The sequence below is a fragment of the Drosophila innubila genome (assembly GCF_004354385.1).
Source record: "Drosophila innubila isolate TH190305 chromosome 2L unlocalized genomic scaffold, UK_Dinn_1.0 4_B_2L, whole genome shotgun sequence".
Classification (NCBI taxonomy): domain Eukaryota; kingdom Metazoa; phylum Arthropoda; class Insecta; order Diptera; family Drosophilidae; genus Drosophila; species Drosophila innubila.
This window is the reverse complement of record NW_022995372.1, coordinates 27,815,022-27,835,469: the sequence shown is the minus strand read 5'-3', so window position 1 is coordinate 27,835,469 and position 20,448 is coordinate 27,815,022. Positions and strand designations below refer to the sequence as shown.

The 20,448-nt window shown below is 35.6% G+C and overlaps 4 protein-coding genes across 6 annotated transcripts in view; 2 read left to right on the top strand and 2 right to left on the bottom strand.

Moving 5' to 3' along the window:
• Nucleotides 1-4,355: 4,355 nt before the first annotated feature.
• Nucleotides 4,356-5,890, bottom strand: LOC117781941 (MTRF1L release factor glutamine methyltransferase). The gene is made up of 3 exons (XM_034618829.1): nucleotides 5,571-5,890; nucleotides 4,992-5,512; nucleotides 4,356-4,933 (listed from the first exon to the last, which is right to left on the bottom strand). Exons 1-3 carry the CDS (start codon nucleotides 5,790-5,792, stop codon nucleotides 4,693-4,695), a joined length of 984 nt encoding a protein of 327 aa, XP_034474720.1. The 5' UTR covers nucleotides 5,793-5,890; the 3' UTR covers nucleotides 4,356-4,692.
• A 5,122-nt stretch (nucleotides 5,891-11,012) lies between these two features.
• LOC117780652 (fibrinogen C domain-containing protein 1-A-like) lies at nucleotides 11,013-12,449 on the top strand. 2 transcript variants are annotated; one of them, XM_034617270.1, is made up of 3 exons: nucleotides 11,013-11,311; nucleotides 11,359-12,183; nucleotides 12,243-12,449. In XM_034617270.1, the coding sequence occupies exons 1-3, from the start codon at nucleotides 11,181-11,183 to the stop codon at nucleotides 12,358-12,360; spliced, it is 1,074 nt and encodes a 357-aa protein (XP_034473161.1). In that variant the 5' UTR covers nucleotides 11,013-11,180; the 3' UTR covers nucleotides 12,361-12,449. The 2 variants fall into 2 exon arrangements, with proteins under 2 accessions (XP_034473161.1, XP_034473162.1); XM_034617271.1 differs by having other exon boundaries at nucleotides 11,013-12,183.
• Nucleotides 12,450-17,870: 5,421 nt separating this feature from the next.
• LOC117780242 (proliferating cell nuclear antigen) lies at nucleotides 17,871-19,022 on the bottom strand. Of its 2 annotated transcripts, none has more exons than XM_034616692.1 (3): nucleotides 18,857-19,022; nucleotides 18,673-18,794; nucleotides 17,871-18,616 (listed from the first exon to the last, which is right to left on the bottom strand). In XM_034616692.1, exons 2-3 carry the CDS (start codon nucleotides 18,778-18,780, stop codon nucleotides 17,957-17,959), a joined length of 768 nt encoding a protein of 255 aa, XP_034472583.1. In that variant the 5' UTR covers nucleotides 18,781-18,794; nucleotides 18,857-19,022; the 3' UTR covers nucleotides 17,871-17,956. The 2 variants fall into 2 exon arrangements, with proteins under 2 accessions (XP_034472583.1, XP_034472584.1); XM_034616693.1 differs by having other exon boundaries at nucleotides 18,673-18,800; nucleotides 18,861-19,022.
• Nucleotides 19,023-19,963: 941 nt separating this feature from the next.
• The window catches only part of LOC117781062 (zinc finger protein weckle), a 46,794-nt gene continuing 46,309 nt past the window's right edge, over nucleotides 19,964-20,448 (top strand). The window contains exon 1 of the mRNA XM_034617783.1: nucleotides 19,964-20,400. Within this exon, the coding sequence (XP_034473674.1) occupies nucleotides 20,182-20,400 (219 nt within the window). The 5' untranslated portion in view covers nucleotides 19,964-20,181. The remainder of the gene's footprint in view (nucleotides 20,401-20,448) is intronic.

Sequence of the window (20,448 nt, the reverse complement as noted above, 5' to 3'; positions counted from 1 at the left end):
ATGCGACTACAACTGATTGATAGCAGTGTAAAAGTTAATTGCATGTGGACCCGTAACCAAGAGCCACCCAAAGAACAACTTCCAACAATTCCAGCCAGTCCAATCGCCCGCAAAAAGCTGCAGCATTTGTTGGTCCTTCAAATATTTTGTGGCCCAGAGCAGAAACCACAAAAGTGCAATTTATGTGCGAACATTGAAATCTCGACACAATGAAATTGCAATTTAAAGTTGTGTGTAATTAAATTTTAATTATCGCAGCAGCAGGCGAGAACACAATTCCGAAAAAATGAAAACAAAACTAGGAAATTCTTCGACTCAGACATATCCTGTTCACGACTTAAAGCATTTTTACTCACATACAGACAAAGTTAAAGATAATTCTTTGATTACAGGATATTGAAGTTATTTTTAAAATAAAAAACATTTGATTTTATACGACATGTGAACAGAAAAATACATAGGAGAGCTGGTCAGATACGAATATTGCGCATACGACATGTGAACAGCAGGATGCTTTATGCAGTTGGTCAGCCTTAGTAAGTGTAAATTGAATTACGTATACCCCACGTGCGACAAGATATTTTTGATATAATTTTGAAACTATATAAAATAAATATTTGATTAATTTTGAGGTGCAGAAAAATTTGTTTAATATCTGCGCCAATATATAATTAATAGTTAAAAAGATAAATAATGTTGTTTAAAGACAAAGACAATTATTCTTAAATAAATTTAATAATTTTGTAACAGCTTTTAAATCAACTTATATTTATTCTATTCGAACTAAAGTCAAAATTTAAGCCACAGTGCCAATTTAATTAAAAAAACTTTTTTTTTAATGTGCTTTGATAAATAAACTTTTATATAATTTATGCTAAGTTGTTTCTATTTTTGTTGTTAATAAATTCCATAAACACAATCAGCAAAATCGTATGGGATCGGTTGTTTTACATTTCAGGAACACACCTGAGTAATAAATTTTAAGTAGAATTAATTGACATGATTTTCACGCACGCAGTCTATTAGTTTCTCTCACATAAAATGTTTGCGTTATCCTTCGATTTATCGAAAGGCGCAACAATTTACTCGAAATTAAGAGGAAACAAATCATAGCATACTTTTAAGCTGTTGCACCAATGTCTAAAGTGGAAAATCCGCTATAAACCAAAATGCAGCTTTGGTTGAACACATTAATAAAGAGTGAGAGAAAGGTCAGATTATTTTTGGAAGAGTAGTTTACCTTAAAATTGTTAAGAATACATTTTAATTGGTTGGTTTAAAGCACGTGCAAGCTGATTAAATTTATTTTTTGATGCAATTAAAAATTGCTCTTGCTTTTAGTTGCTGGTTGTTGCTGTTGTTATTGTGAACACACTTGAGATGAAGTTTAGCCATACATACAAATACACATACACACTCACACACACAGTGACAGAAACGCATACACACACACAAATTCACTTACATACACACACACGAGCGCGCGCGGGAGACGCCAAAAAGGCAATAGAGAAGTTTATTGTTGTTGTTCGGGGGGCACGAGGCACGCACGTATTTCAATTACTGTTGCAAGCACTTTGCTTGATGTTTATAAATATTTTTAAAAATTTTGTAATACTGCATAAATTTAAGTTATTTAATTTTAATATATTTGCTGTATGGTTTTTTTTATTAATTTTGCACAAACTGTTGGGCGCTGTTGAGACGTTTAGACGAGCGCCAGAGCAAACGCGGCAGCTGCGGAAAAGTGCGTCCTGTCTGGTTGTACCCTAACGACTTAATGCGCTCAAGACAGCTTTTCACACGACCATGGACCGGAGCAGAGACAGTAAAACCACGCAGGCACAGGCTGGCCACGGTTACACGACTCGCAAAGCTGCGAAGCTTCCAACACGATGATAGATCCCACAATCACAAAATTACTCACTCAGCATCCTTCTTTCTCTCTTTCACACACGCTCATACTCTCTCACAGCAGCCCATCTCTTCTGTATGCTGTGGCTCAATTTGAGTGAAAGCTTCGCTCACTGGAATGTTTACAGTTGAGCAGAGTAACGCCGACAGCGACGCTAGCAGCGTGGGTGGCTTTTGTTACTACTGCTGCTGATGCTGCTCTGCTCAGGTTCTGCTCAGGCTCTGCTCAGCCTCTGCCTTGGCTGTTGGTCAATGTCTCTATACCTGCGAAAAATAATGGATATTGTGAGTGAGTGTGCTTGTGTGTAAGTGTGTGCGTAGAGCTTGCTGCTCGGCAAACTTTTATTAATGAGCGACAAGTGTGCCCAGGCTACTGCAGCCACGCTCAACATGTGCGCACCAGCACACCCCCTTGACACCCACCCTCTCTTCGCTCCTGCGCTCCACGCGATGAAAAGAAAAAGTGTTGTGCCAAATATGACACTGGCGCCCGTGTTGAATGCCTCGATTGTTAATGACTCTCTAATATTTTAGAGCTAACCAGCAGCTGTCCCGATTGATAACGGTAAAATCACAAAAAACTGTTAACTAAAATGAGCAGCAACGGAACAGTGGTGCAAATATTATTAATTGCACAATTTTTGAAGTCGTGAAAATTGTTTGATTATTACAACAGCAATAATTAAAAATATTGTGGATTGACAAATTGTTCATTGAATAAATAAGAAACAATTTCAACATTTATGTAGCAATTAAATTAAATCAATGCATTTTTTAATTGCAATTATAGTTTTATTGTTATAACAGCAATATTTGAAAAATATTCACGTGTTTAAAAAATTAATTAGTCTATGTATTGAATTAATAAAAAGCTATTGCTACAATTATACAGTTATTTTATATTATTATTGCGCTTACAGTGAGAAATACTGCAATATCTTTTTAAGCATAAGAAAAATTTATCTGGGAATTGATTTAATAATACGGTATTGCTATATAATAATTATATAGTTATTTAGTCATTGATTGATTTAATTATCCGCATATTACCCTATAAAACTAGTCAAGAAATTGCATTTAAAATATTTTTAAATTTAATTTAATAATGTATATTCGTATTTCTACTTTTAGTTAGTAAACAGCTATAAGAAAAAAAATTACCTTTCTAGGTAGATTAATTTATTGTTGCAGAATAAACATCAATAAAATTGAAATCAAATATACCTGTTTAAGGAGTACCCTTTCATATTTTCTAATTTTATAGTTCATTTTATAAAACTTTCTTTCTTTTCGAATTCTCCTAATTTAGATTTGAAAAATGGCATAACAATTGATAATCCGTAAAAATTAATCCATTTTTATTCTATTTTTGTTAACTAAAAGTAAAAAACGTCTACTTAAACCACATGCATTTAAAGAAATATAATAAACATTCAATGCAACTCCCATAAACCCATTTAAAAAAAAAAGTTTCCTATGTAGAAAGTAGCTTATATAGAAAAAAGGAGTATACATTTTAATTTTAATCCGTTTTGCGATATAATGATAACTAAAAGGTTTTATTTGTTAAAATATTCTCAATTAGGTCTATTAAGAACAGCTTTTTCTCTGATTCATCGCAAAAACAAGATTTTTTTTGGATATTAAGCCTTCTGCAGACCTCAGATGATTTCTAGCCATCATTGATTAAAAATAAAAAAAAAAAACTGTAAAGAAACCGGTTATTTGTTTTAACCCCAATTTTTATGGAAGTATGGAATTGTGATAAAAAAAAAAACCTTACTAGTTCTTGTATAGAAAATGCGAATTCAAAAAAGTTGCTTATGCAGAGGCTGCTACAACAGAATATTGCTTTTGTAAAGGTTGCTTGTATAGAATGTTTACTGTATATGATGTAGAAATGTATTCTTTTTTGCAAACATTTTTATGCCCAATCACAAGCATACGTTTTAAGCTATAACTACTACTATGTGTATAACACCTGGTAGATCATAAATTTGCACACTTGATGAGAGTACGTTTAGTTAAGTAATTTTAATTTCCTATCAAACTACTGTTTGCAGTAGACAGAAAGTTTTTAGCTATTAGTAACACCAATTTTACATTGATATTTACAAAAAAAAATGTTTAACAAATAGTGTGATTCTTAATTCTACAGATTGCTCGGAGATTTTTTTAAAGTTGTATTAGGCTGATTTGTGTAATATGGTATCATTCATTTCAAAGATTACTTATTGAATTCCAAATGCTCCTAATTTAATTAAATCATGTTGATTAAAAGTATGTGTTGGCTTTAAGATTTGTTTAGACATTTTGCTTTTTAACATTTTGAGACAGCACTCAAAACGTCACTGGGGTTTTTCATAAATGATTATGTGTACATTTACAGACATATTCGACCCACTGTACAAACTGCTTCAAACCATAAACACTTTATTTAATTGTTGTTGTTGTACTGACCGTTTGTGAATTTATTTTGTTTGCAGCTTATAAACATGAATTATGGAAACCAATAAAATTAGGTGCATCAATACGAATAGCCTGCACTGTCGTTGTTGTTGTTTTAGTATTAAATGGGACTTTGCGGGCGTAAACTGAAGAGTATACTAATTATAATTATAACTTATATACTGTATCCATTGGGGAGCCTCTGAGGTATTTAAATGTGTCTATTTTAGGTCAAATCACAGCTAAATGCGTATGCGACTACTTCTAATTGAATTAATCATGTCAGAATGCTTTAATTTATTAAATTAATAAAAAAAAAAAATGCAGCGCTTAGACCTTTTGCAATTGTACAAAACGCTCGCGCTTGTATTGGTCCAGGTAGCTGTCTACAAACTGAAGGCGTCCTTGGTACTTAAGATTCATAATTGTCTTGACCAGAGGCGGATGCTCGTTGCCCAGTTCCAGCCAGAGTTTGCCTCCAGGACGCAGATGCAGGCAGGCCAGATCAAAGACCAGGCTAGCCACACGTAGACCATCCGAGCCGCCATCCAAGGCATTCAGGTTCTCATAACTGTGGGATACAAAATTATTCAAAAACTTACTTAAATGGAAATCTACAAAGAACTTACACAACCACCTCGGGATGCAAATACTGAAACTCATCAGTCTTTACATATGGCGGATTTGATATAATCAAATCGTACTGCTCATCCTGCAACTGTTCCGGCATATATTTGTCCACCTCCATGGTATGATTGTACACCTTAAAGCGCTCCTGCAGTCCCAGTAATTTAGCATTCTCCCACGCGAGCGCAGTGGCCGCTTTGCTGCGCTCAATAGCGGTGGCATCCACCTGCGGCAGTTCGTGCAGCATAGACAGCGACATGGCACCCGAGCCACAGCCCACCTCCAGCATATCCACGTGCTTGACATTCCTATAGTTCTCAATCACCAAACGCACAAATTCTTCGGTTTCGGGACGTGGTATAAAAACCGTTGGCGACGTTTTCAACGTAATGTCCATAAAATCCCATTCGCCAATGATGTGCTGCAGCGGCATTCGGGCGCAACGTGCCTCACAAAACCGCTCAAAATCCGCCAATTGTGTCGAATCAAACTTTAGATGGGCAAAATCATCGGGCACGGTGTTCTACATTAAAAGATATCTTTGAACTAACTGACAAACTTGGTTCTGTTTTAGTACTCACGAATTTTTGTTTCAGCACGTGAGACACAATGCATTTTAGATTGAAGTCGGTGTCTTGGACGCCGGCGTCCTTCAATTTCTTCTCCCAGCCATTTAGCGCCTTGTTGACCTCAATTAATGTTCCAGCAGTCCTTGTTGTTAACTTTGTTGTTGCTGTGCCGCTTAAATTGCTGCTAACCGAACGCGTCATCATCAGCAATGGTCGTCTTAGATATTTAAACATTGTTTAATTCAGCTTATTACCTAACTATATATTGACTACAAATTTTGTACTTGATTGCAGGTCCACAATGCACGAAACAGCTGATAGTAGGGATGTCGAAATATCATCGATATATCGATAGATATTTTTTGGTGATGATATATTTTTGGGCGATATTATTTTCTGGCGATACTATCAATATCGATATAATTGAGTGATATTATTGTTCGAAATTTTTAACCGTTGCTTTTGCCGTTGTCGTCAATATTTACTTAATTAATATTATACTTTGGCAAAATGGATAACACTGCATCCAAGGGCAAACCGTGTAATAAAATATATAAAATTATTATTATTTATTTATTTATGCACGACTAAAAGCAGTCGGAAAAGAAAAAATTATTAAGAATAAAATTAAAGTTAAGAATTAAAATTAAAATTAATATTAAATATAAACTATGAGCTGTAAAGAAAAAATAAAAATTAGATCTGGGGTATGCAAAAATTATAAATGATCCAACAGTTGTTGCAAGGATTTGGGAAACCCAGAAACACCCAATCAGATCAATTAAAATTAGTGTTGGTGTTAGTAATAGTATTACTATTAGACTAGTATTATATGTAATATAGCAAGTTATTAGTATAAGTAAGGTCAGGGATTTAGCGAAAGGTATTGGTAAAGGTAGAATTTCAGGAGAAAGAGTTCTGAAGAGAGCACGTAAAAGAGGCTATTAGAGTTGGTGCATAAAACACGAAACGAACTGTGTGTCCATACCTAGCTTTAAGCTAGCTAGCTAAGAAAAAAGCTGTGGGTTAAATTCAAATCCATATAAAAAAAACAGTTGCTAAATTGCTAAGACGTCTTGTGTTTTTCAACCAGCACAAAATTTCAAGAATATTAGCTTAAGCTGAAACAATCTGTCAGCCCAAATTATATAAATTATTAATGCTTATTAATAAAATAGAAAAATACGTACATAACTTTTATGTGTCTTTGCACTTTCGTCCTACTTGAATTACAACACACTAAATATCCTAAATTTTCGTAACTTTCCATTTCCTATGCCTCCTCAATGTAATCTATTCAGTTGTGCGTTTTTAAAAAGGTAAACAAAGCACAACTGACGCAACAGAGCTACCATCAAATTTTTAGTTATTTTTGTGTATTCCATTGGCAGCACTGCTTTCGCTCGCCAACAGCTAAATATTGAGCATGTTTCCTTCGCTTGTGTCAAATCTTATGTCCATAACCAGTTTGAACTAATACCCAAAGTGAACGAACGAGCTAAATCCCTGATTGTATGTCATTTAGTTCACTGAATAGATCTTAAAACAAATCGTTTAGTTTATATATCCCAAAACAAATCGTTCAGTGAATAGATCCCAAAACAGTTCGTTCAGTGAATAGATCCCAATACATTTCGTTGGTTGATTCGAATCCCATTACATCTCGCTAGAGACACACTAGTGATAATATATTTGAAATTAAGTATTAAATAATAATCTCTTTATGGTTTTCATTAAACATATATGAAATTCATAATTTAATCAAAAATTAACGAAATGTTTGATAACAGATATAAAAATTTAAGCCTCAACTAAATTCTGTTCCATATAGTAATATGTAATAAACAAATAGAAACTTCCTAAAACCCATAACAATACCACCAACTAAGTTGTGGTCTAACGGACGAATTATATTGGGAATAAATACTATAGATGTCCCAGATGGACATGACAGCTAAGAAAGGGCTGTGATAATTGAAGTTAAAGAACAAAAAAAATTGTAAAAAACGAAGTGGTGCTGATAATGCGTCAAATTGCAGCTTACGCATTTTACATAAATAGATTTATTCTAATTTTACTATTCTGCAAGTTAACTATTAATAAAAAGCATAATAAAAAAAGTTTTCACACTTTCATTTGTTAGTTTGTGTTTTTCCGCCATTTTTTGTAATTGCCGAAATCAAAATCAAATCAGTGTGCAAAAACGATCGTTCCTGAAAATGATTCAGATTTGCTTAAACCAAATCGAAATCAAATCCGAATCTGTTTCTGGAATCCTACTAATATGAAATATTAGTTCGATCATAAAAAATTGAGCTACTGAACTAAATCCTTTAATTGAACTACAACGAACAGATCTACTTTCGATATAAAATTGATATATCGATAGATATATTTTAATGTTCATATATTTTTATGCGATATTTACTCTGACGATCGTATCAATATCGATACAATTATGCGACATTATTGTGCGATATTTTTAGCCGTTTTTTTTTAACATTGTGCCATTTTTCTTTCTTCAAGAAACATGTAAAAAATCTATATTGACAAAATTGATGACACTACATCCTAGTGCGTACTTTGCAGTAATATTGTAAAAATTAGTAGAAACACAAGTAATTTAAAGTAGAAACGTCCATACAAGAGTTATGTCATTCAGTTCTGAAAATGCAGCTTAAAGATACTTATGAGTTCAAACTGTAGAACAGTTTAAAATTAAAATTAACCAGAGGAAAAAAATTTCTGATTATAGGCACTTAGCCAATAAATTATAGAGAAATCAATTTGTGAAGAAAAACAACACCAAGAGTTTTCCTACGATTAATTAAAGACGGAAGATTGAGAAGCCGAAGCCTATGGGAGTACGGTGGTAAACGAAGTTTGGATCCCAGTTAAAACCACGTAAGGCGAAAAGCAAAAATTGAATGTCAAAAGCCGGAAAAATTAAGCACAGCATAACTTTTAATCGATAGTTGCTGCAATTATATCAGTAAATGCCGCTTTACTATCTCTACAGCACTTTTTCATCACTGGCAAAAGCTTTCACAATTTTTGATTTGCGTGCGCACTAACTCAAGATGTCTTAAATACAATATATGCAAAAACCGTGAGAGGCCTGGATGCGTGATGCCTCAATTAAGAATTTCAACCATAACTGCTAATCTGAGTGATTTAAAAGTCAAGTATTTAAAATTAACTGGGACCAAACCAAACCTACTTGGTGGGGGAGATAATAGTTATGCTGAGATCTACAAATGATTTTCATTACTAGAATAATAATAAAAACAATAAAACCTATCAGGGGTGCCAAAAAAAGCAGAAGCAACCGAAAATCTCCCAAACCTCTATACATTTTTGGAAGGTTTTCGGTTGGCTAAGGTTTTTGTGGCACCCTGTATATTGGCTGTTTATCTGGATTCTTTTTAAAATATTCTAGCTTTTTCTAGTTTTTTTAAAACGTCAATAAAGCTTTTTCTGGCCCTGTAGAGTTGGCAACACTGCATGGGACCCTTGAGACGCCATTACATCCACAAAAGCTGACATTTTGGTGTGCTCTATGGGCTGGTGGAGTCATTGGGCCATACTTCTTCCGAAATGATGCTGGAGAGTCAGTTACCGTTAAAGGAAACCGGTATAGAGCCATGATAACCGACTGTTTCCGAATTGGATGGCATGAATGTGGATGAGATATGGTTCCAACAAGACGGCGCTACATGCCACACAGCGCACGTCATAATCGATTTATTAAAGGAAACATTCGATGAGCGCATAATTTTGCGGAATGGAACTGTCAATTGGCCACCAAGATCGTGTGATTTGACACCATTGGATTATTTTCTTAGGGAATATGTGTAGTCGCTCGTCTACGTCCACAAACCACAAACGTTAGGGGACTTGGAAGCCAACACTCGTCGCATTCTTGCCGACATACTGCCCCAAATCCTCGAAAAAAAGCTTGAAAATTGGACCTCTAGACTTGGCATAAAATTATCCTTCCAATAAAGCCAAATTGATGGACATTAAAGCGATTTTCTTGTGTTTTATTTCAATTTAAAGCTCTATACCTCTAAAAAAAAAAACACCCTTTACCTCGATCTGGTTGGTCAGTTGTAGCAAATTTTCCATTTTAACTACATATATTGGTAGCCGCCTTTCGCACCCTGCGAGCTGCTTTCGTCACTTGCGCGAACTGCCGTCCCACCAACATCGTCCTAACGATTATTCAACCCGCTTTGTAATTGGTAGGCACATTGTTCTACGCGACGAACATGTAGTTGAAATTCGTTCGCCAAACAAAAGTTCCATTAGATACCTTGCATTCATCAGCAATTTCGTAGGCGACTCCCTAGGTTTTCTTCAGTCTCCCGTACTAAAGGGCATGTTATGTTATCTCATAGTGTATTCGTGATAGATTCCACCGTGCCGTTCACTAGAATTCTCCCTGATAATAAGAGAATTTGACAGATACTGTATAATGATAGCATCAGCTTGTTTCATAAAAACTGAGTTCTACTTTAATGAAATTCAGATTAAATTGATTTTATTGACATATGTACCAAGTACCAAGCTATATTTATACCCGTTACTGAAAAAATAAGTAAAATGGTATATTGTGTTCGTTGGAATTTATGTAACAGGGAGAGGGAGGCATCTCCGACCCTATAAAGAATATATATTCTTGATCAGCATCAACAGCAGAGTCGATTAAGCCATGTCCGTCTCTCCGTCCGTGTGAAGCATGAAGGGTGCGAAAGGCGACCAGCAATATATACAGCTAAAATGGAAAATTTGCTACGACTGTCCGATCAGATCGCCTTATATACCGATCGAAAGCTTTAGTCCTAACTAACAAAATGGCAAATACTTAAACATTTGCTAACTCACCTGGTTCATGAGAGAAGGGGGTGAAAGTAGGAGGGGCAAAATTTAAACGATTGCGATAAGTAGTTCCAAAGATAATATAATTTTAAAATTTTAGTGAACTTCTCAAAAAGAGATGAAAAGTTTGTTTGTATTTATTTGTATTTGTATTTAAAATTTGTATATTAAACTTTATTTTGTTCGTCGCAAAATTGGATATCAGAAATTTTGGGTCTTAAAATTGCATTCGTCACCAGACTTTTACCTCGTTTCTGTATACCCCACGCTGATCCGGTTTGTTTCAAATTTTTGCCATGTGGGCTAGTGTTTTTTTTCGTGAATTTCAGGCCTGAAAACGAAGCCCGCGCGCTCTATTTTTGATAAGGAAGGCGCCATATGGAAATGATTTGAGCGTTCATACTTGTCATGAACTACTTATTTTACTTGATAGCCACAAGTTTAATATTAAACGGAAAAACGTACTTGATCGTTTCTTAGAAGCCCGGGTTAAGTCAAGTCAAATATATATTTTTACAATGTATGTATGTGTGCAATGAAACGTATAAATAATGCATGTGACTACAAGCTTCGGTTAAGAATTCACTTTTTCTCAACAAGTGAAATATTGTCTCCGTCAGTTCTCTCAAACATTCAGAAAAGTTCAGGCTTAAATTGTTGTGACTAGTGCAATAATCATAAGTTTCTTACAACTTGTAGCACTAGGATATAAAATAAATACAATCTAAATCTGAAACAGAAATGGTTGAAAAAATACTTTGTATAATATTCGTAATAAGTACATATAATTCGTTCGCTTATGCAATTCGACATTCCGACTATAATCGGACAAATTTTCTTCCGACAATATGTTCTCAAATATCCGACTTGAGGTAAAATTTTAAATATCAAAATTTGTCCAAACTAACCGGTTTCTTAGTGCGGAACAGGAAAAGCAAGGAATACAGATAGATGGTCTCACTAAGTCAATGGATGCTCTGGATCGTCACGTGAAGTTGATAGATGGAGTTGTTAAGGCAATTGACATTCAGGATTATCAAGAAAAATTGGCGGAGGTTCTTCTTATGGCATCCGATATAAAACTTCTAAAAACGGAGCAGGAACGACAGCTAAAATTAATAGATGGACTCGATAAGGAATCGGAAATTCACATACTTAGAGCCGAGCTGGAACAACAGAGAAAGTTGATAGATGAACTTGTAAAGAGCTCGGATCAATGCAAATCTAGGAGTCAGCCACGCAGTTGTGCAGGTGCCAAATCTAATGGGATCAATCAAATACTCCTTCCCAACTTTAGTAGTCAACCTTTTAAAGTTATTTGCGATGCAGAAACTCGGGGTGGTGGATGGACGATCATCCTAAGAAGGATGGACGGAAGTGTCAACTTTTATCGTAATTGGACTGAATACAAAAATGGATTTGGAAATCTAGATGGCGAATTCTTTATTGGCTTAGATAAATTGCATGCACTGACTTCAGAGAGTAGGCAGGAATTACTTGTTCTTCTCGAGGATTTCGGGGGGGATAAAAGATTTGAGATATATGATGAATTAGCAATCGGCAACGAGGATCAACAGTATAAGCTACACACTGTGGGAAAAGCCAGTGGCACTGCTGGAGATTCACTCTCATTGCATCACGGCATGAAATTCACCACATTTGATCATGACAATGATATTTGGAAGGAGGGAAACTGCGCCCGACAATACAATGGCGCTTGGTGGTACCAATATTGTCACCAGAGGTATTATAAAATGTTAAGTTTTTTTTAAAGCTTCGTTTGCTTACTTATTATTCTTACAGCCATTTGACAGGAAGATATAATGACAACGAATATGGTAAGGGCGTCATTTGGGATAGTTTTCGGGGTCTGAAATATTCCCTTAAAAAAACCATAATGATGATACGCCCTCAAAAGTGAACTGAAAGATTCTTGAATGTTTTCCTACAAAATATTTATATGTTTCAAATAAGTCTTTTAATAAATTCAATTGACATTTTCCTTTTATATCTGTTTATCTGTATCTCATCCTTTTTCTGTTTCTTTTCCATCTATAGATGGAATACGTCTTATCTTTTTTTTTTTACCCTGAGCCCAAAAACGGGTGTAATGTGTTTGACAGAATGTATGTAACAGGCAGAAGGAGGCGTGGCAGACCCCATAAAGTATATATATATTCTTGATCAGGATCAACAGGCGAGTCGATCATCTAGCCCTGTCCATCTGTCTGTCCGTATGTTTGAACGCGTCGATCTCAGAGAATATATGAGCTAGAGACTTTAAACTTTGGTATGCAGGTTCTTTGATATCATACGCTGGTCAAATTTGTTTCCAAATTTGGATGTCACGCCCCCGTCGCCCACAAATCGCACAAAAGGATTACAGGCGCAATTTTTAAGGTAGCACTCCCTAACTGAACAGTCCGTTGAGAAGTAATCCTATTAAACGACCCAGAAAATTTCAAAGCGATTGACCCATTAATAGAGAAGATATTTTGGAATTAGATTTAATTCAATAATTACATCTGCATGGGAAATTGAGCGTGCGAGCGAGACAGCATATATAAGTTTACATGCAAGTAAGTGCACAAAGTGAGTACAAACTAGTACCCAATTTTTTGTGGGCGTGGCTAAGTCACAGTGTAGTTCAAAAACAATAATCGCTCAAATTAAATTGAATATTTAGTGGACACGTATTTCACTTTTGTTAGCAGTATTTGCTTTATTGTGACATTTTTCTGCCCTCTGAATCAGCCTCATTTTCGACTTATTGCCCATTGAAATTGAGCTAAGCTAGAATAAAATAACAATCATCTCGAACTGCAGTTCCTTTAACTGTGGAAAATATTCGCTAGATTTTTTACCACGCTCACTGAAGACCTGCATATCAAGTTCCTCTTACATGACACAAAGTTGTGATGACCGAATTCGGGCTCATATCCATCTCCCATCGATTTTTTGATGAGGGAGATGAGCTGTTGAATACGTAGTAGTACAAGGAATCCAAATGGTAGTCAACAGTACATTCGACGTCTACTCAAAGATTGAAAATCTCAACTTCCTTTCAAAAGAATTAATGCAGAAGTTCTATCATTTTGGAAAGGAAGGCAGTGCTCTGACCAGGAGTTGTATGCAATAAGTAATTCCTTTGCGGTACCACCAACTCAGGTAATTACAAATGCTTTCATAAATGATTGTTCATAGATTCAAAAATTTCTTTTGGAACAGGTGTCGATTGAACGTGCATTCTCGTCGTTGAGCCTGGTACTTACAGATTACCGAAATCGCCTAAGTCAGGAAGTCCAAGACAGTATCTTGCTGGTCAAATTAAATCCTAGCTTCCTGGACTCAGCGATAGATAATTTGCCCCTTTTCAAAGATGACAAAGGTTTTTATTAAACAGTGCATGTATGCCAATTTATTTATTTTTAGACCCCGTACTTAAAAAAAAGTACAGGGGTCTATTGGGTTTCTTTTAACGAATATGTGCGTAACAAGCAGAAGGAGGCGTGGCAGACCCTATTAAGTATATATATTCTTGATCAGCATCAATAGCCAAGTCGATATAGCAATGTCCGTCTGTCTGTCTGTCTGTCCGTCCGTCTGTATGAACACCTAGATCTCAGAGACTATAAGAGCTAGAAACACCAAACTTGGTATGTAGGTTCTTCTATATTGCAAGCAGATCAAGTTTATTTCAAAATTTGGCCACGCCCCCTTTCTCGCCTACAAATCGAAAACAAATTTCATATCCAAATTATAAGAACAATTTAAAAGCTAGTGACACCAAATTTGGAATGTAGATTCCTCAATATTGCAGGCAGACCAAGTTTGTTTCTTTTTTTAATCGGACCACTATATCATATAGCGCCCATACGAACAATCGGTCGAAAATCAAGTTTTAGTATGAAAAACTTTTTTGTTTTATGAGATATTGTAACCAAACTGATGCAATAAGCATATAATTTGGTTTTATATATCCTGTCTAAAGTTGGTTCAAGTCTTAGTGTGAAAAACTTTTCTTTTCATAGTTAGTACGGGGTCTCCAACAGTAGAGTATGCTCGGCTGTACCAACGCGAGCAAAGCGAGCAGGTGCGGAGCCCCCTAGTTTTTCTTTATAATTAAAGAAAAAAAAATTTTTTAATATGAAATACGTTCAACAACTAAATTTATATATTTTACTATTTGTCTGCATTAATGATAAAGTTACAATGTCAAAAGCAAAAGCAATTGCAAAAATTTCTGATATCCCACAAAAAAAACCTCTACACGAGGTAAAAGTCTAGTGACGAAAGCAATTTCTAGCCCCAAAATTTCTGATATCCAATTTTGTGACGAACATAATTCAGTTAAATCTAAAAATTTTAAATAAAAATATAAATCAATAAAAAAAAAGCGAAACTTGGCATTCGTCACTGCGCAAAAAGTAATTATTATACATTTTTGGAAGGTTTTCGGTTGGCTTAGGTTTTTGTGTATATTGGCTGTTTATCTGGATTCTTTTTAAAATGTTCTAGCTTTTTCTAGTTTTTTTAAAACGTCAATATAGCTTTTTCTGGCCCTGTAGAATTGGCAACACTGCATGGGACCCTTGAGACGCCATTACATCCACAAAAGCCGACATTTTGGTGTGCTCTATGGGCTGGTGGAGTCATTGGGCCATTCTTCTTCCGAAATGATGCTTGAGAGTCAGTTACTGTTAAAGGAAACCGGTATAGAGCCATGATAACCGACTGTTTCCGAATTGGATGGCATGAATGTGGATGAGATATGGTTCCAACAAGACGGCGCTACATGCCACACAGCGCACGTCATAATCGATTTATTAAAGGAAACATTCGACGAGCGCATAATTTTGCGGAATGGAACTGTCAATTGGCCACGAAGATCGTGTGATTTGACACCATTGGATTATTTTCTTAGGGGACATGTGTAGTCGCTCGTCTACGTCCACAAACCACAAACGTTAGGGGACTTGGAAGCCAACATTCGTCGCATTCTTGACGACATACTGCCCCAAATCCTCGAAAAAGTGCTTGAAAATTGGACCTCTAGACTTGGCATAAAATTATCCTTCGAATAAAGCCAAATTGATGGACATTAAAGCGATTTTCTTGTGTTTTATTTCAATTTAAACCTCTATACCTCTAAAAAAAAAACACCCTTTACCTCGATCTGGCAAATTTTCCATTTTAGCTACATATATTGGTAGCCGCCTTTCGCACCCTGCGAGCTGCTTTCGTCACTTGCGCGGACTGCCGTCCGCAGTGATACCTACCTACATCGTCCTAACGATTATTCAACCCACTTTGTAATTGGTAGGCACATTGTTCTACGCGACGAACATGTAGTTGAAATTCGTTCGCTAAACAAAAGTTCCATTAGATACCTTGCATTCATCAGCAATTTCGTAGGCGACTCCCTAGGTTTTCTTCAGTCTCCCGTACTAAAGGGCATGTTATGTTATCTCATAGTGTATTCGTGATAGATTCCACCGTGCCGTTCACTAGAATTCTCCCTGATTATAAGAGAATTTGACAGATACTGTATAATGATAGCATCAGCTTGTTTCATAAAAACTGAGTTCTACTTTAATGAAATTCAGATTAAATTGATTTTATTGACAGCACAGTGCACAGTGGATCCGCCCATAGGCCATAAATCAAAAAATCCATCACAAAATAATTTGACCAAATGCATTTAAATTGTCTCTAAACTGTCCAAATTTTTTGGTGACAAACCGGTTTTTTCTGGAAATCTAACGGAATGTTCTAGAAATGGCCTTGAAAGCACGAACACGTGTTCATTTTTGCAAAGCATTGCAGTAAAGTTAGATTTTTGTCACAACAAAAGCAAACTTCAAAGTGGTCAAACGTTTCATTGAGTGCTGCAAATTGAGTAATTTGAAATGGATTTTATAGTTGAAGGTATTTATAACATATTAAGATTTTAATAAAAAAATAATCTAATAAATTCTTTTCGGGAATTTATTTTAAGTGTTTTAATATTTTTTGTGTGTTTTTTGAGCGTCTTTTTCATGTTTAGTTAAACTTTTAGTTGTGATTCCACAAAATTCCACAAATGGTATGTATGTATATGTACAGTTTGTCAATTAATTGTTTGCAAAATGAAAAATGGAACACAAATTCAACTTTAACTAAAGAATTTATTCAAAAAGGCACATTTTTCCAGTATTTTTTTTTTACACGTGTATGTATTAAACTATCACTTATATATAAATAAAAAAAAAATATGTATTCGTCCAAGATTTTAGATTAAAATGTGTTAAAATGAACTGCAGAAATTTGCAGATGTATGTACAGTCGTAAATATAAATATACTATACCTTTTTTTTTAGAGGTTATTTTAAAGTTGTAGTTTTTTTTAACTGTTCTTGTGTTGTTTTGTCTACGTCTTTCATCCGTTTGTATTTGCTTCAAAAACAATAAATTTATTTGTTTTTAATTTTAATTTAATTTTGTCTTTCCCACTTCAATTCGATTTTATTACTCATACCATAAGTGTGTTTTTGCACGCCTCTACATTTTTAATTTATGGTGCTCGCATGATGGAATCAACGCACAAAAATTGGGAAATGTACTTGAAATTATTAAAGAAAAAATTGAAAGCGAGGGCTACATTGCAGAGTTTGACGTTTTAGAAAAACGTGTAAGGTACATTTGTAGGAGAATTGCAACTTTCTGGGAAAGATATAAACGGAAAAAATCATTTGTTTTCCAGTACCAACTTAATTGGTTAAATGAAAAGGAAAACATTTCATTAAAATGCAATGAGCCTATATAACAGCGATCAGCAGAAAGTGTGCTTGGGCGTCCAAGACATGATTTTTTATAAAATATTTTTTAAATATTTTTCTATAATTTTTGTGAAAATTTCAATGCGATATCACCACTAGAAGTATTTATGGCCGCGTCTCCATACAAGCGGATCCACTGTGAAGTGTGGCCAAATAATGTTATCGAAATGCACGGTCTCACATATTATCGAAATGAAATCAAAGCGAAATCAGCCTCAGACCTGATTTCGTAAAATCACTTAGGCCTACCACACTTTCCGTATAAATTTTTTAATTTGCCTAGCAACCCTACACATTAGTATGGAGCAGCTGTCAACAGCTGATCATAGAAATTAAATCCGTAACGAAACCAAATCGGAATCGCTTTCAGGAATACCTACACTGCTAGAAAAATATTTTTAAATGACCAATTGCCGGAAATCTGGCTATTTACAATATACGTACAACATCTGTATATTTAGCTATGGTTTGTTATTCAATTTTTCCCAAAACTTGAAACTATGAGTTTCCTATGAGTAAGGTAAGCCGCGACTAAAGCCATAACGATATAAATTCATTTTGAGCTTACCCAATTTAAATTAACCAAAACCTTAAAAAAAACCAACAGTTTTTACTTTTGTAAATGAATATTTTCTAAAAATAACTTAAAATAATACAAATATAAAACAAGTATATTGCACAAGTTATAAGAAATTGCACTTAGGCATCTGGATCATCCACTTTGGGTGCCAGGTAATATCTTATGTAGCCGTAATCTTCAATGGGATATTCGACCAGTAGCGGTACATCTGCAGCCATTCCAATCTTGACCTTCTCCGAGAGCGGAGTCGCTCGTGTAAAGGTGTTCAGGTATCGTCCGGCGAATGAGAGCGTAACTGGTTCCTCAACCTTCAGAGTAACATCTCCCTTGGCCGTTTCACTCAGTTTTATGTTGGCTGAACCCATTTCTCCGCTGGCAGAGAATTTAATGCCATCCTTGCTGCATGCTATGACAACGGACTCGCTGAAAGTGCTCAGGTCCCTGCATATGCGGGCAAATTCTGTGGCGGGCATGTGCACCACGCAGGCGTATTCCGTGTCGGGTATGCCCAGATGCTCCTGTTCCAAATTGAGCAGACGCAACTCGTAATTCGCAGTCCGCTCCTTGCCAGCGGACTCGAAGCTGAGCTGCACTTTGTCCGCCTTGTCTGGGGCGCTGATGGTGACAGCGTCATCACCGCTGGCGCACTTGAGCACCTTGGCCAGAGACTTGAGATCCAATCCCAACGATATATTCCGATCGCAGCGATACTTTTCAAAGCAGTCGCTCTGCAGAGACATCGCCACCAGTGACACATGCGAATTGTCCATGGCTTGCAGCTACAAGATTCTTTTGCCAAGTGTTGTGTTTTAATTCCTCAAATTGTGCGACTTACCTGAATTCCCGAATCGCTGCAGTCCAATGTGCTCTGGGTGAGAATCTCCCGAAGGGCATCCACAATCTTCTTCAGCAGCGTTGTGCTGCCCAGACGCGCCTCAAACATGATTGCAACCCCCCCTGGATCTAAGTACAGCTGATATTAATTTCACAATTGAAATAAATTAAAACATTGCAAGTAGTTACTGTCAATGCTCGACTATGAAACTCCCTCTAGTTGAATATTGCATGTGATGGGAATAACATTGACAGAAAATCGATTAAAACATGTTCAAGTTCTGAAAATTGTAAACACAAAGTAATTTTGAAGCTTTCATCGGATTTCATTTTATGATATGTTTAACAAGTAATTACAAAGCAAACGTTACAGTCGGCATGGCTGTTGGGGTAGTTGGAATATACTACTTTGGAAACTAGGGCTGCAAAATCATCGATGATAAGATTAATATTTCCATTGTACTGAAATTGATAAATATCGAACATCGGTGTATATTTATTTGGTGAACCGTTATAAAAATTTAATTGTATATTAAATAATGTCCATTTGATTAGATTATCGTGAAAGTCTTTATTTTTGTTGATATTTTCTTTAAATAAACATACAACAACTTATGGAAGTAAAATCTTTATTCTTATACCCGATACTCGTGAAGCATAGATACATTTTATTTGTGGTAATTTATTTAGCGGGGAGAAGGGCTGCCAGGCAAAATAAAAAAATAATGCGGAAAGTGTGGTACCCCTAAGAGATTTCACGAAATCAGGTCTGAGGCTGATTTCGTTTTGTTTCAGTTCGATAATATGTGACACCGTGAATTTCGATAACATTATTTGGTCTCACTTGGTGTTTGCTTACATTTTGTGGTGATTTATATTTGGAGAACGTTGAAAGTTTATTGCAATTCAAGAATGGATAATTTAATAACGATATATTTAATGCAGAAAAATTGCCAAAGATGTTCCAGATGGATATGACAGCTAAGAAAGGGCTGTGAGAATTGAAGCTAATGCTCGAAAATATCTTAAAAAGACGCAGATAAATAAGGAGCTTTTAATGTGTAAAACTGTGCAAAAGGGTCGTTCCTGAAACTGATTCAGATTTGCTTAAACCAAATCGAAATCAAGAATCCCACTATTATATTCTGGATTTTCGATGAAATCTTTGGTAAATTGATAGTGCTAATAATCGATGGAGACACTTTTGAAGTTTTTGCAGCCCTTTTGCGATGTAAGCAACCGCGGTGAATTATATTTCAACACATCGCAAAGACATCGAAAACGATACTTCGAACTCAGCTCAATTTGCGCTGTTAACAATGCCTATCGATATCACCCCACTCATCGATATTAGCGTTAAAGCGAACAGCTGTTAAGGTAGCCACAAAATTGTTATTGTTGAGATTTTCCAATTTTCTATTGAAAATTAATTAATTTCAATTGTTTGTCTAACAATTAAAATTTATAATACATTTGAAATGTTTTAATACCGACTGCGCTGAGAATCACAATGACTGAACATGGACAAGAGAGTAATGAGATTGAGATTCCAAGCGCCAGCGATTGGCGCTTATGGTGTCGACTTTGTGCAAAGGACGATCTGCAGGGCAATATAAATGTGTTTCTTAAAAACGAGCTGGCTGCACCAGGAGAGCGGGTGGGAGATGCCAACGGAGCAGTCAGCGACATGGCATTGGCCACAGCCATTGGCAAATACTTCTGGGTGAATGTGAGTGCATCGGATTAAAGCAGAGGAAACATTAAGCATTTACATTTG

Coding starts and splice junctions, on each gene's coding strand:
- LOC117781941 (XM_034618829.1), bottom strand. CDS start 5,792: ATGTTTAAATATCTAAGACGACCATTGCTGATGATGACGCGTTCGGTT. Junction 5,513..5,570: donor ACGTGCTGAAACAAAAATTC/GTGAGTACTAAA, acceptor CTTTTAATGTAG/AACACCGTGCCCGATGATTT. Junction 4,934..4,991: donor TTGCATCCCGAGGTGGTTGT/GTAAGTTCTTTG, acceptor TGTATCCCACAG/TTATGAGAACCTGAATGCCT.
- LOC117780652 (XM_034617270.1), top strand. CDS start 11,181: ATGGTTGAAAAAATACTTTGTATAATATTCGTAATAAGTACATATAAT. Junction 11,312..11,358: donor TCTCAAATATCCGACTTGAG/GTAAAATTTTAA, acceptor CCGGTTTCTTAG/TGCGGAACAGGAAAAGCAAG. Junction 12,184..12,242: donor TACCAATATTGTCACCAGAG/GTATTATAAAAT, acceptor TTATTCTTACAG/CCATTTGACAGGAAGATATA.
- LOC117780242 (XM_034616692.1), bottom strand. CDS start 18,780: ATGTTTGAGGCGCGTCTGGGCAGCACAACGCTGCTGAAGAAGATTGTG. Junction 18,617..18,672: donor GCAGCGATTCGGGAATTCAG/GTAAGTCGCACA, acceptor AGAATCTTGTAG/CTGCAAGCCATGGACAATTC.